Genomic DNA, 13,857 nt, shown 5'->3' on the forward strand with positions numbered 1-13,857 from the left:
AATACTCGAAAATCCTTGACACGGTTTAGTATCTTGAGCATCTTGTGCGACATTGGCAAATTGTAAAGCTACTCCATTTAGCTGTTCAGTAAAGCACTAAGCCTTAGTTTCAGCTCTGGCCCTTTACCCCAGAGTGATGCATTAGACCTCCGCGTGATATTCAGGATGAGCTTTGAGTGCTCAGCTGCTTCCCTGGTTTACGTCATTCGGCCCCTGAAGTCACACAGGCCGCCTTCCAATGCCTTGCTCGTTAAAGGGGGCCTGAGGGCACCTCCAGAGGAGGGGACTCATAATATTTGGTTTGCTCTTTTGTCGTTTGATGTGTACCTCTCTCTCTCTTTCTTTATTCTGGCCTACGTTTCCACTGAGTTGAGAGTCAAATGATGATGTAACTATCTAGTTGCAACATATTTCTTCTAGTAGTTACCTTAAGGCCATCATGAACTGCTTTTGATGCAATGGCCATCATGTACAAAATTATTTAAAGGGAAAAATCACCCCAAAATGGGTGCACACTCATTTATGCACACTCAAGTTGTTCCAAACCTGTATGGGTTTCTTTTATCTGTTGGGCACAAAATATGATATTTTAAAGAAGATTTTGAACAGTTGATGGTAGCTATTGACTTCCAGACTATGGGGAAAAATATGGAAGTCAATGGCAATTAATTTAATAAGCTGAAGTAATGGGAAAACATATGAGTGCCATTTTGACCCAGTAGAGAAGAGTACAGCTCATATATGTGCTGTATGTTTTATTTATGTTGAAATATGGTCACAGTATGCTGCTGAATGTTATTACAAGCATATATGGCAAACTAAAATATACATTTTAATGCCATTTCTATTGAACATTGTATGGTGTTTATTTTTAAATATATTTGTAATTACGTGTCTGTAATAATGAAGCTGGAATTTAGTACATAAAATGTAATGTAATGCTGAATAACAACTTACAGATAAAATTATAATACATTTTAAACAAAATAATTTCAAATGACCTATACGCTTTAATTTAACATTATTACAAAGTGCACTTTTTGAAAGTGTTTTTAACTGTTATTACATTAATATTATATTATCTGCAAGTACAGTTTTAAGAAAAATATGTATACTTTTAATATTTGAAGTACGACTTAGTGCACTTCTTTTCACAAGGGATACTCCAGTATAAAATACATTTATTTTAGACAGACAACTGGAGCCACCATATACAGTAATGTGATGTGCAGAAACTTAGGGGCTTGTACATAGTCAACAACAAGTAAGAGCTCATGAATGGAACACTTCCAGATTAGGGCCAAAGGAGAAACTTAGCCGAAAGTCCAAAATCACCATAATCGCCTCTCGCTTGCTTAGTTGGGGTCACTTCATCTACAGCGATATCATTGACTTGATTGCAAATGATTGCATGGATACTATTTAAACTGAACTGAGATGATGACATCACTGAATTCATTGATGAACTGCCTTTAAAGGGACACTAAGTAGGAATTACTCCCATCTAGTGGTGAAATTGTATTTTGCATTCAAACTAATTTTGCTCTCCAGCGCCTCGCTTTTTCAAATGCGCGTTGCATCTACGGTAGGCGATATGTACCAAAAAGCTTTGACGGATGTCTTCTAATAGCACTTCGTCGAGTTTTCCTTCAGGTGAACAGGTGTGTTATTTCAAACAAACTGCAACATGACAACTAACAAACGAATGTTACAGTATGAATTACTGACTGTGGAAAACATGAAATATTGTAATTAGTAGTTATGTCTAATTTATTCGTTATATTTTCTGAATTATATGCATTGTTAGATATAAAAAAAATATTATAATATAGACTGTAACACTGACTTACCTGTCGAGAAGAAAACAGGTCACTTCAGCGTCTCTTTTGAAATCTTTATCCAGCATTAGCTCTTTCCACCTAGAAAAAGCTTCCCCGACATTAACTCTTGTTTTCTGTAATCTACGGTCACGTTTCCTTTTACGTTCTATTTTTGACTGTTTTGGCGACGATGTTTTCTTCTCCTGTGGCGCGGCATATGTATGGTCCATAATAAGAATGCAATCCAGACTTTTAAACTTGCCGGTGCAGTTTCAAGCGCCTCTCACTGCTCTGCACCTGCGTTTCTGGCTCTGACCGACTTAGTACTTAGTACTTAGTACTTTTTGTCCCTCTCTGCTATTATAGTTTTGCAAGATGGCGGAACTACATGGAAGCCTCCGTTGACCTACCCGTCCCATGTATATAAAGATAATAAATTCTTCATTTACAAGGATTAGTTTAAACATTGGCATAGGTATTTGTACACCATTGAGGGCATATTTATGAATAAAAATATTGATTTTAGATAATAAAATACCTAAAAAGTTACTTATTGTCCCTTTAACTGTCATTTTGCATTATTGACGCACTGTTTTCCTAATGAATGTTGTTCAGTTGCTTTGATGCAATCCTTTTTGTTTAAAGCGCTTTATAAATAAAGGTGACTTCACTTGACTTGACTTGGCCATAAACACATCTAAGTAGTTCATATGACTTGTGCAATATATTCTAAGTCATGTGAAGCCATTTGTGTGAAAAGCATGCTTAAAATAAAGTCATTAATGCTTATTTACAAAAAAAAAAAAAAAACAGTGGCAGATGTTTGTGCGTGATTGTTGGTTTGTAAAAACAAAAATAGTAGGAAGAGATTTTTATGCTACCCGGTTCATTATCTCTGTGCCATTCCTGCTACTATTTATCGCATCCACACTCCACTTGGCATCGACTCCCGCGCCGTTGTTTGGATTTTATTAAAACAGTGATGTTTTCCTGAGTACGAAGGAATGAAGAGGTTCCAGTCAACTTGGCTGCAGGCGGCACTTACTGCAATCATGGATCTCGTGCAAGGGAAATGGCACCCATGCCTGCTATTTCAAGTCATTTGCCCTTCTGAGTTTTGACAGTGAGGCTGGCCGGGTGTCCTTCAGGCGCTCACTTAGCACAAACAGCAATAATAGCCATGTCATCTCAATATAGACTGTGTGACATGCGCTCCGTCTTGTTCTTAAAAGCTGTTTTCTCTCATGTAATTTTCTTCGGCCTTCGGGTTAGTAGCAGTCTCTTCTCATTTCTCAGACAAACCTCTCACGCCGAGCAGCATGTGTTTAGAGTCTGCGATGCAGCGTGAGTCTCTTCAGATGATCTGCAGTCTCAGTCTTGATTTAATGCTTAATTTAGTGCTCTCCATTATGCCTCCATTCATCTGACTCATTCTGGTTGAATGCTAATTGTAGGTGCTCGTTAGCTGTGTTATTTGTGTGTCACGAGCCACCACTTACATATGTTTTAGAAACTTCGGCAGTTCTTCTTGATAATTGCTGTGTCTATTAACAGTGGAGAAACTCACTGTAGTCTTCTGGGTGACTTGGGAAATATACACGATAAGCAAGGTCATATATTTTATAGTGTTATAAACAGGTGCAGAGAATACAGCATGCACAAAGCTCTCCCAGAGGTTTTGCACTTACATTGCGCTTACATCCAAGTAAGTCATGCAGAAACTGACACGCATTCGAGTTAAAGGACAAAAACACAATGTCAACCTGCCACAATAGCAAAAAACATTGTTCTCATTATCGTTATCTTTGCCTTGTGGTATAAAGTTACCTGAGAAATCAAACTGCAAGACAGCAGCTTAAATTAAAGAGATATTTCATCCAAAAATGGAAATATGTCTTCTTTTATACAGTAAATAGATCTTCTGAATGACAGCAATTTCATCTCTGGTTGAACTTTATCTTCATAGAATGCATATATTGTACGTCTTGTCACATTTGTAGGTTTTCAATTGCTTTTTCAATTCATTTTTCATTTGCATGGCTGTGTGCATTAAATGATTGCACAATGTCAAGGGCGTAGCTTTGATTTGGCATTGGTGGGGACATAATGGCAGACAACAGACATTTCATTGTTTGATCAAAATGATTGCTAGGGACAATTCAGTAGTCGCTGGATATTGGTAGGGACATGTCCCTAGCATCCCTAATAAATTCTACACCCTTGCACAATGTGCATCAATGTAAATGCATACTTAGCAATGGATTATCATGCTCATACCATGGTCACTTGCCAATATTGGCAAGTTTAAGCCGTAATTGATGCTTTCAGTGGAAATTTTGACTGGACAGATAGTTATTAAATGTAAAGCCCATTAGATGTACAATTTTGAGGTGAAATCAAGTAGGGTAACACTTTAGAATAAGGTTCCATTGGTTAATGTTAGTTAACTGCTTTCGTTAACATGACCTAAGCAAGAACAATCCTTCTACAGCATTTATAAGTCTTAGTTCATGTACATTTCAACATTTACTAATGCATTATTTAAATCAAAAGTTGTGCTTGTTAACATAAGTTAATGCACTGTGAATTACCATGAACTAACAATGAATAACTGTATTTTTATTAACTAACATTAACGAAGATGAATAAATACAGTAATAAATGTCTTATTCATTATTTGTTCATGTTAATTAATACATTAACTAACATTAACTAATGGAACCTTATTCTAAAGTGTTACCTCAAGTAGTAATATATTTAAATGAATGAGAGGGTGCACTGTCTAATAACTAATACTGAAATTGCGAGTTTAGTTATTTCAAAAACAGTGACAATACTACCTCGCTGACAAGAAATACAATGCAGAATTTCGGGAGCAAGGCTGCTTTATTGATAAAAGTTGTGTATTCAACCATTTGAATGCATACATTCCAGACAGTCAAAATCAAGTGTAATCTGTTTTGACGTGTGCATTTAGACATTTGTTCTAAAATCTTGTCAGTAGCTAATATTGTAATTAATGTTAACCAATAGCTTAATATTGTAGGTAATTATGCACATTTGTAGGGTTTTGTCAGATCAATGTGTCAACTCTGTTGGCGTCGATCTTGCTAGTTTTCACTGATTGAAATCAATGTTGAACTTTGTCGAGTTTTGGCCTTATAATCTGGTGACTGTCAGAGTTGGTTTGCATGTGTCGGTGTGGTGTGAATTGACCTTTAGGAATGCAGACTATAGAAAATCTTGCATAATAACAGACCAAGTAATGTACTGCCAGTTATGTTATGTAATAAAGGTTACAGCAATAAATGATTTTGATAACTTTGACAATGAAGCGTTACAATCGAGAAGCATCTTGAGGCTGAACTTGACCTTCAGACCTCCTTATCCTGCTCCATAAGCCTTCTTTAAGTTTTTTTCCAGCATTGTAATCCTCCACAATCTTTTTCACTGAGGCCACTTGAATGAAAACATGAATCAACTGTTCACAATTTAGAAAAAAATCTTGCTAAACGTGTAGTCTCACATTGAAATGTCAATATTACAGAATTACAGTGGGTTGCAAATGCAGTTTCATGTTGACTTTGTTAGGGATACATTTGCAACAAGTTGTAGTTGCAATGTCTTTTAAGTTAATTTTACTCAAAGGCCATACAAAAGATGTTTAAAAATAGGATTAATTTCAGTGTTGATTCTGTAGTAGTACTGACAACATTGCATTAAGCAGAAAAAATCCTCTGCAACTTCCAACACAGACCTGTGACCTGGCAACAACACGTTTGCAAGTGGTAAATTATCTAGAAGCTTTTACTGTCACATCTATTTGCACACCTCAGCAGCGTGGAATAAAGGGACCCAGATGGCACTACAGAAATGAAATGTGGAGTGCCGCACCTGATCAGTCTCCACGCAGGGAACAAAAGAGCAACAGGGAGCTGTCAGGAAGTGTTTCAGAAATGCTATAGACTGCTGTACAGTGTTATTCCTCATTAAAGCTGAGGCATTCCTGTAAGATTTCATTTGAGGTCGTAATCATTTCAATACAAGTGTACCCTTTAGTGTGTGTCATTGTTATTGGTAAAACAGCATGAGTGTGATACTTTCCCTTTGTTTCCCAGCTTCCATTTCTAATACGAGGAACTTTGCACTTTTCTGTCCTGAACTTTATATGACAACAATAAAGATTGTGTGTTTTCCAGACTTGTTTTACTGCCAGAAATGTGTTCCCAGCAAGAATCTGTATGGACGTCACGTGGGCTTTATGTCTTTTGTTTATTAATGTTTGTTCATGTAATGCAGGGATTCCAAAACGTTTTTGTCAGCCAAACCCCTTAAAATAAAATATGTACTTGAAATATCTCTGAGGAAATTAATATTTAAAATAAATTTAGCAACACATTTGCATATTTACAGTTTTCTAATATCAGTTAATGGTCACTTTGACACACAGATCAGTTCATATTTTTTTAAGTGTTTTAATTATTCATCATTATGATTTAATTATTATTGGCTTTTTATAAACTCACTTATGTAATATTTAATGGAATACATTCTTGGTACAGTAAAAACATAAAATCTAAAGTAATCTAAATATAAATTACTTTTCAGAATACATTACCTTAAATTAGAGCAACCTTACTAGCTACATGTAATCTTTAATCGGTAATGGACTGCAATTTGTAAATAATCTACTGAGCTCTGTTTCCAGACGGCTAGATCTCTAAAACTATTTTAACAGCCTATAGAAAGAGTATTATATTACAGACCACTTTATATAACGCACTAAAAATAGCCACACATCACTCAAACTCTACATTCATATCCCTGCATTCATGAATGAAGCTTGACTCTTGAAAGAGCCACAGAGATTGGGAGACGGTCTGCAGAGTCATGAGCCTGTGAAAGCAGTGATATAGGTGGCTCTCACTCGTGAGCTTATAAGCATTAGAAGTGGGTGTCTGCTTTTCATTTGGCTGGAGGTTAATTTCTCCACATCAAATGCTTCTCCGATGCCAGCCAAGCTTGGAATTGGATTTTCACACAGACTTTCACGATGCTATTTCCCCCACGGCCCTGAGCCCTTAGGGAAAGCCTTTTGCATGACTAAATGTTCATACATGCTTCGGGAGCTGTGCAAAAACTAACTGCCGATTGCGGATTCTGATCAGATGTCTGATTTCATGTTTCTGATCAAATATAAAACCAGTGGGCACCATATGGACAGTGCTTCAGTGCTTCTTGAAATTCAGTGTGAGTTTTCAGAGGAAAGCCATGTGCTGGCCTGATGGGACTTGCTGCTATAGATGATCGATAATTCATGGAGTTGTTTTTTTATTGAAGTACAGTTATGAACCCCATAATTTATTACATATAATTGCATACAGTATTCGACCTGTTTGACATTACTAACATTTATATTTAAATCTTAAGTCTGGCTTTTCATAATATGCTGTTTCAGACTATTGGAATGAAAACATCCAAAATACACTTTTAAGTGTTTATTTTATTGCACTTTATCTGTTTGTGTCTGTAGGTTTTAATTGCAGTATACACCTTTAAAGGCCATTTTCTCAATGATTTTTTTTTCTTTTGCCCTGAGCCAGAAATCTCCATTTTAGTTGCACTTAATAAACTTTAGTTTTATTTTTGTTTTAAGTTGCTAAATATTGTAATAATATCATTTTTGTGAGTACTTAATTGTCTCACACTAAAATAGTTTTTGTATTTCTTGTTGTCTGGATAATTAAAAATGGTAATAATGTAATGGGTTTTTTTTTCTTGCTATTGACAGTATTTATGGAGTGCTAAAAATAAATATCCAAAATCCCCTCTGTAAAAATCTTTAAATCTAATATATCAGCAAATGAAACATGAATTTTTAACCTGGCTTTATCAAGTTTTCAGATTTCTGTTCTGTAAATGAATGCAAATTATTGCATATTTAAACAACATTTCACAAAACTTGTAATACAACATTAATTTGCAATACTTAATCAACTGGAGAAATACGTTTTTTTTTAGACTATTCACCCGGGGAGTCTTGTTGTATTGATACCATTTTATCACATTTTTGAATCTCACTGTGTATTGATCATTTATTTTATAAAAATAAAGGTTGTTCATCCCTCGCCTCGGGCACTATGTGAGTCAGGGCTGCTACTGTTCATTGGAATTGATGTTGTCTGCTTTTTTTCTACTGCGATTGCTTTCATCTCTTTAGATACCGCTTACAGGTGCCACGGTGAAAAATCAATACGCTGGTGGAGCACGTAGACAGAAGTGGCTCTGTGACATGCATCTTTGACAGGGCTGTAGTTGGCATAAGCACCAAGAGACCAAGGCTGAGAATTACAAGTCTTCCAGCTAGAATTCTTCACAGCAGACTGGAACTAGGCGTGAAAGGCCGAGTGGTTGTAATGTGTTTATCACTCGCTAATATTAGCCAGAGACTGAGAATATAAGAGCCAAATCCCTGAGGAGATCTTAGGCATGTGATGATTTTAATGAGCATCTTACATATTGCTCATTATGCACTAAAGCAATTGCTGTAATTGTGTCACCTCATTTTAATTATGTTTCGTTTTATTAACACTGGCTAAAGTAAATGCAGCCAGAACAATGAGAGAACATTAAGCCCATTGTCCTTATGCGTAGCCTTAGCTAAGCTGTCCCAGGTCAGCTGTTTAGAGAAATGGGAATACTATTGTGGGCCAAATTGATCTAATTCAAATCAGGCTCTATGTAATTAAACAAAGAGAAGCTGCTGTGTACAACCTTCAAAGACAGACGTCTTGGGAAAAGTTTCAGATCAATAAAAAACTAAGTGAACTGCACTACTGTTCAAAACTTTGCGGTCACTATTTTCATTTTATGTATTTATTTATTTATTTTATTTGCGTTCTCATGCAGCCCGTCTGTTGTTTTTGTTTCGTTAGTTGTTTCGTCTGTAGTAAAGTTTCACAAAGCTAAAGTCAGATCATTCAGTTTTTGCTTCAAATTTCAAAATTATACAATCTAATTGAAAACGAAAAATACTCATGTTGCATGTATGCAGAATCTTTGTTTGGATCATAATTAAAATGCAGTGGTTGTCTCGAGTTTTAAATGAAAAGAGCGCAGGCACTTCGTTTGTTTATTATTTTCTTTGTATTGTTTATTTACCGTATTTTTCGTACTATAAGTCGCACCTGAGTATAAGTCGCATCAGTCCAAAAATACGTCATGATGAGGAAAAAAACATATATAAGTCGCATTTATTTAGAACCAAGAACCAAGAGAAAACATTACTGTCTCCAGCCGCCAGAGGGCGCTCTATGTTTTCAGTGTAGACTACAGGAGCACTGAGCAGCATTGAGCGCCCTCTCGTGGCTGGAGACGGTAATGTTTTCTATTGGTTAATTTCTCTTGGTTCATTTCTCTCGGTTCATGTCAAATTAATTTTGATAAATAAGTCGCACCTGACTATAAGTCGCAGGAACAGCCAAACTATGAAAAAAAGTGCAACTTATAGTCCGGAAAATATGGTAATTTGTTTAGAATTTGTTTTTAAATTTCAGTTTAGTTTTGTCATTTGACATATTTAAATTTCTCAAACGAAAAGCATTTTGTCTGAGAAGTAGTAGTTGGGCATCTTTTTATTAATTTTGTATCGTATCATGAAACAAGTATCATGAACCACTTCGCATCATGAGTTGAAAGACTTGTTACATCCTTAAAAGTCGTCTCAACCTCAGACCCCGTTGGCTAAATGCCTGATGGATATGGGACACAAAAGTGGAAATACTTCAGGAGTGTCAAAGTCATCAGTGGATTGTGTATAATCTTTAAAATATGTCCATGAGTTTTACACACCAGTCTGTTATTGTGGCAACATGTCTACGCCTCGAAATGAAACGATGAACGAAACAAACTGTGATTGGTTGTTTGACATGTCAGTCAAACGGCCTCATGGGCGGGCCTTGGCCAATGAAAGCTGCCATAGATAATATTTCATAATATTACTGTTGCTACTGTATTTTTGATTAAATAAATATAGCATTGGTGAACATAAGAACATAAGAACTTTCCGACCCCAAACATTTGAACAGTTAAACACAGAACCATAAAACTTATTTTACTGACCAGACTCTGACCTGAAAATGACTATATGTGCAATTCGGAAAGAGTCCAGTGCTGGATTGCAGCAGAGAGTCGTCTGACACAAGCTGGGAATGATTTAAGACTGTGAGCAATGCTTGCTCAGTGCTTCAGACCCGCTAACAAATTCTTCCTCTCCCTGCTGCAAATCTCCAAAGCCCTAACCTTTCCAAATTTGTTACAGAAGAATGATATGTGAGTCCCATTCAAACGCCCCCATACAAAGAGTCAATAAATTGCATCAGGATGTTATTTGGGGACCTAACGTAGGCATTTTAGTGGCGTTATGTTGTCAATTAGACACAACAGATGACTCAGAACACCTGTTGTGTTTCCAGCTAGGTGAAATGTGTCAGTTTTGCGCCACCAAATGGAAATATAAAAACAGACTTTCAGAATCTGGACAAGCCTTCGTGCCTTCAAGCCCAATAAAACCCAAAGTCTGACCTGTAGGGGCAGAGGCCATATTGATACATGGGGGTGGAGCATGTCGGAGCTCTAAACATGCTGTGGTGAACACTTGGGTGGGTTAGCAGATTCCATGGCCGGAGGCATGTATGTAAACAGGAACCTCGACACACACAGACTGAAGCTTTTACACATCTGGGTCAAAGAGAGAGAAAAACAGAGACCTGTCTCATTTAGTCGAGGGGATTGTAAGTAAAATCTGTCCTCTGTGGCTTTCCCTCAACCCTTTCTTTCACTCTTTGAGATAGCAGAGCACTCCAAACACGCACAAGGCACAAAATGTCCATCCGAGGCTCATCTCACGACATGCTGTAGATGGCAAAGTGTGAGGTTTTTCGTTATGGGAAGTGAAGGGTGAAAGTTGTATAAGGGGTAAAGACCTTTCGGAATTGGTCCTTAAATCTTCAATTCTTCAACAAGTCAGGGATTGTTTCTATCAAACAAAAATAGTTGAACTTTTGAACTTTAGTAGTTGAAAACAATTCATAGCACTAGCCAGGTGTTTCTTTGGAGGCATTTTTGTGCAGTTACAGTTTTTATGGACTTTTATGACACTTTTGTGAGTCACCAAATTATATCTTAGTGCAGGTCAAGGATTACTTCACCTTTTACATCTTTATTTTTCCTCTCTGTCAAACTGAGAGTACACTGTGTTAACTGAGTGCCATTCATTTAACAGTCAAGAGTTTTCTGTTTTCCAGACCTTATGGTTTTCTACATAGTCAACTTAGGTATTGCTTGCAGAAAAAAAAAATGATAATAGAGCTTTGCAAGTAATTTCTATATAACAAAAATAATTATGCATTTTTCTTGAGCAGCAAATTAGCATATTATCATGATTCCAGAAGGATCATGTGACACTGAAGACTGGCATAATGATGCTGAAAATACAGCTTTGATCACAGGGATAAATAATATTTTACGATGTATTCACATAGAAGACTAAAAAGCTATTTTAAATTGTAATAATATTTCACAATATTACTATTTACACTGTATTTCTGATAAAAGAAATGAAGCCTTAGTAAGGGGAAGAGACTTATTTCAAAAGCATTAAAAATATTACCAGACCTAACCCAACTGTTGAATGGTAGTGAATCTACACATACTAATTCAGTTTTCAGTCAAGCTCACATACTTGTTTCTCTGGCTACATCTACAAGGGTACAGCCAGTTTGAAATGTGTGTTCAGTGTCAGAATGACTGTTTTTGTTTTGGTCTGTGTGACTCCGCCCACTGCCAGTTTAAACAATAGTATTTCAACACCATGGCAGATTCTACCCGACTTAAAAAGCCTCAGCATCTATCTAAAAAGCTCTGTGACCAGAGGAATATTAAGAAACGGATAAAACATTTATCAACTTCCAGTGTTAGGCTCGTCGTTTTCTATTTTAAGTTAAGCTTATTCCTGTTGCATGTCCTCAATCTGGCCACCTGCGTAAGTGTCAAGTCTGAGAAACAACTCTCTCCAATATTTAGATTTTGGACTGCACTACCCATTTCCACTGCTACTACAGCTGTCAATATAACGTGCTTCACCTTTAATGTCAGCAGTGTCATTTAACCAACAACCTTGAGCTGATCAGAACAGCAGATGAGAAAGCTCTAACAGCTTGACAGAATATGAGTCTTCCAGATGCTGGATAGGTTGACATTTTGTCAGTCAGGGCCACTTGCAGGTCATCATCCTTCAGGTTTTTCAAGGGTGTTGTCATTCACATGCATATTGAAAATGCATTTTCCAAGAAAATAAATACCTGTGGTTGCATATTAATATTTAAGCAACAATTAACAATATTTATGTAACATTATTTAATCTTAATAATTTTTTCATGTACTACTGTATATGGCTGGACAAATGAAGAATATTCAATATTACCTTTCCTTCCAGGTACTATGCCATCTGTTGCAAGCCGCTGGTTTACAGCAATAAGATGACACCGCTGAGAGTGGCTCTAATGATCGGAGGATGCTGGATTATCCCAACCGTTATTTCCTTCCTACCCATAATGCAAGGCTGGAACAGTATTGGAATAGATGATTTGGTGAGTCACATCTATCAGGTGGTCGACTGTCTGACTTTGATTCATGTTATAATGATGTTTCTTTGATTCTCTCTCACCTTGCAATCAGGGCAAGTGTAGATTATTAAAATGCTTTATAAAAAAGTGCAGGGAGTGATTAAAGGGAAACTAGTGATGTATGTAAAGTCTTTTCAGGCATTTCGACGCCTTCTCCGCTTTTTATTAATTTTACAAAAGGCAATTATGCATCCATGCAAAGAAGACAAGCCACTGTCGATGTTTCTAGGAAAGCAAATCTAGGAAAGCCCAGCTTTGAGGGGTGGGATGATTGAGGAGAAAATGAAATGCCACAGTCTCAGGTGGAGAGCTTAATCTAATACTTACCAGCAACAAACAAAAATGGCCCTGGGTGTAGACTGAAGCACCAAAATTTGTGCTAGGTTCACTTATTTACACGTTAGCACCATTTTCAACATTTCTGTGGATAGAAGTTTACAGCATTTCACAACTATTACACTGAAATAACAACATTTGAAAGTTAAGAAATTTTTACACATAAATAATAGTATTGTAACTTGCAGTGTAAAATAACAATTATTAGGTCTATAATAATTAAATACTTCAATTGTGATATACAGCAATATATTTATATCTTCATTTTTTTAAATTAGAGTTAAATCAATATAAAAAATAATAATGTGCCCTAGGTTATAGAATTAAAAAACATAAACAGTCAAAATAAAACCTTATAAAAACAATATTTTTTAATATGTGGTAACTTATAATATCAGGCTATACTTCAAGCTAAATATTTTACATCTAAGGGGTTCAGTTTGCAAAAAAGCTTGGGAACCCCTGAGCTAATTTATCTAAGAAATAATTGAGACTTGAAGTAGTTTTCTCAGCTAAAGTTTGTAGCTTCCTTCAAACTGAAATTTCAAGAAAAAAAAAAAAAAAAAAAAAAAAAATATATATATATATATATATATATATATATATATATATATATATATATATAAGAATTAATTAGCATTCTATTCAGAGTAAACAGTTGGCATTCTGCCATCTGGAGTCTCTTGCATTGGTTCACAAGCATTACATTAATGTCGACAATACTTCACATTCAATCCTACCGTTTCACCAAAAGCTCTTCTCAAAGGAACTAATTAGCAGTTTGTTGTTCAATATCAATGACAGTGTGGGCCAAAGTCCAGCTTATTAAAAAAAAAAGACTTCTGATGTGAAATATGTTTGCAGTTCATGAGTTTTTTTATTGTTGTTGGGTTCAGAGTGTGGAGGACTAAGTGTTATGATTTGAGATTGTTTGGGAGCAGCAGACAGGAGACAGATGCAGATGAACAGTGATTAATATCTCTCATCATGATACTTCCCTCTGTGGATCAATCAGT

The 13,857-nt window shown here is 36.1% G+C and overlaps 1 protein-coding gene across 4 annotated transcripts in view; it reads left to right on the forward strand.

Moving 5' to 3' along the window:
- Nucleotides 1-13,857, forward strand: part of LOC128027344 (5-hydroxytryptamine receptor 4-like) — a 110,554-nt gene that overhangs the window by 59,716 nt on the left and 36,981 nt on the right. For all 4 annotated transcript variants that reach the window (XM_052614885.1, XM_052614886.1, XM_052614883.1 and 1 more), the window contains exon 5: nucleotides 12,316-12,469. In XM_052614885.1, coding sequence (XP_052470845.1) covers nucleotides 12,316-12,469 — 154 coding nt within the window. The remainder of the gene's footprint in view (nucleotides 1-12,315; nucleotides 12,470-13,857) is intronic.

This window comes from Carassius gibelio, chromosome A14 (assembly GCF_023724105.1).
Source record: "Carassius gibelio isolate Cgi1373 ecotype wild population from Czech Republic chromosome A14, carGib1.2-hapl.c, whole genome shotgun sequence".
Taxonomy (NCBI): Eukaryota; Metazoa; Chordata; class Actinopteri; order Cypriniformes; family Cyprinidae; genus Carassius; species Carassius gibelio.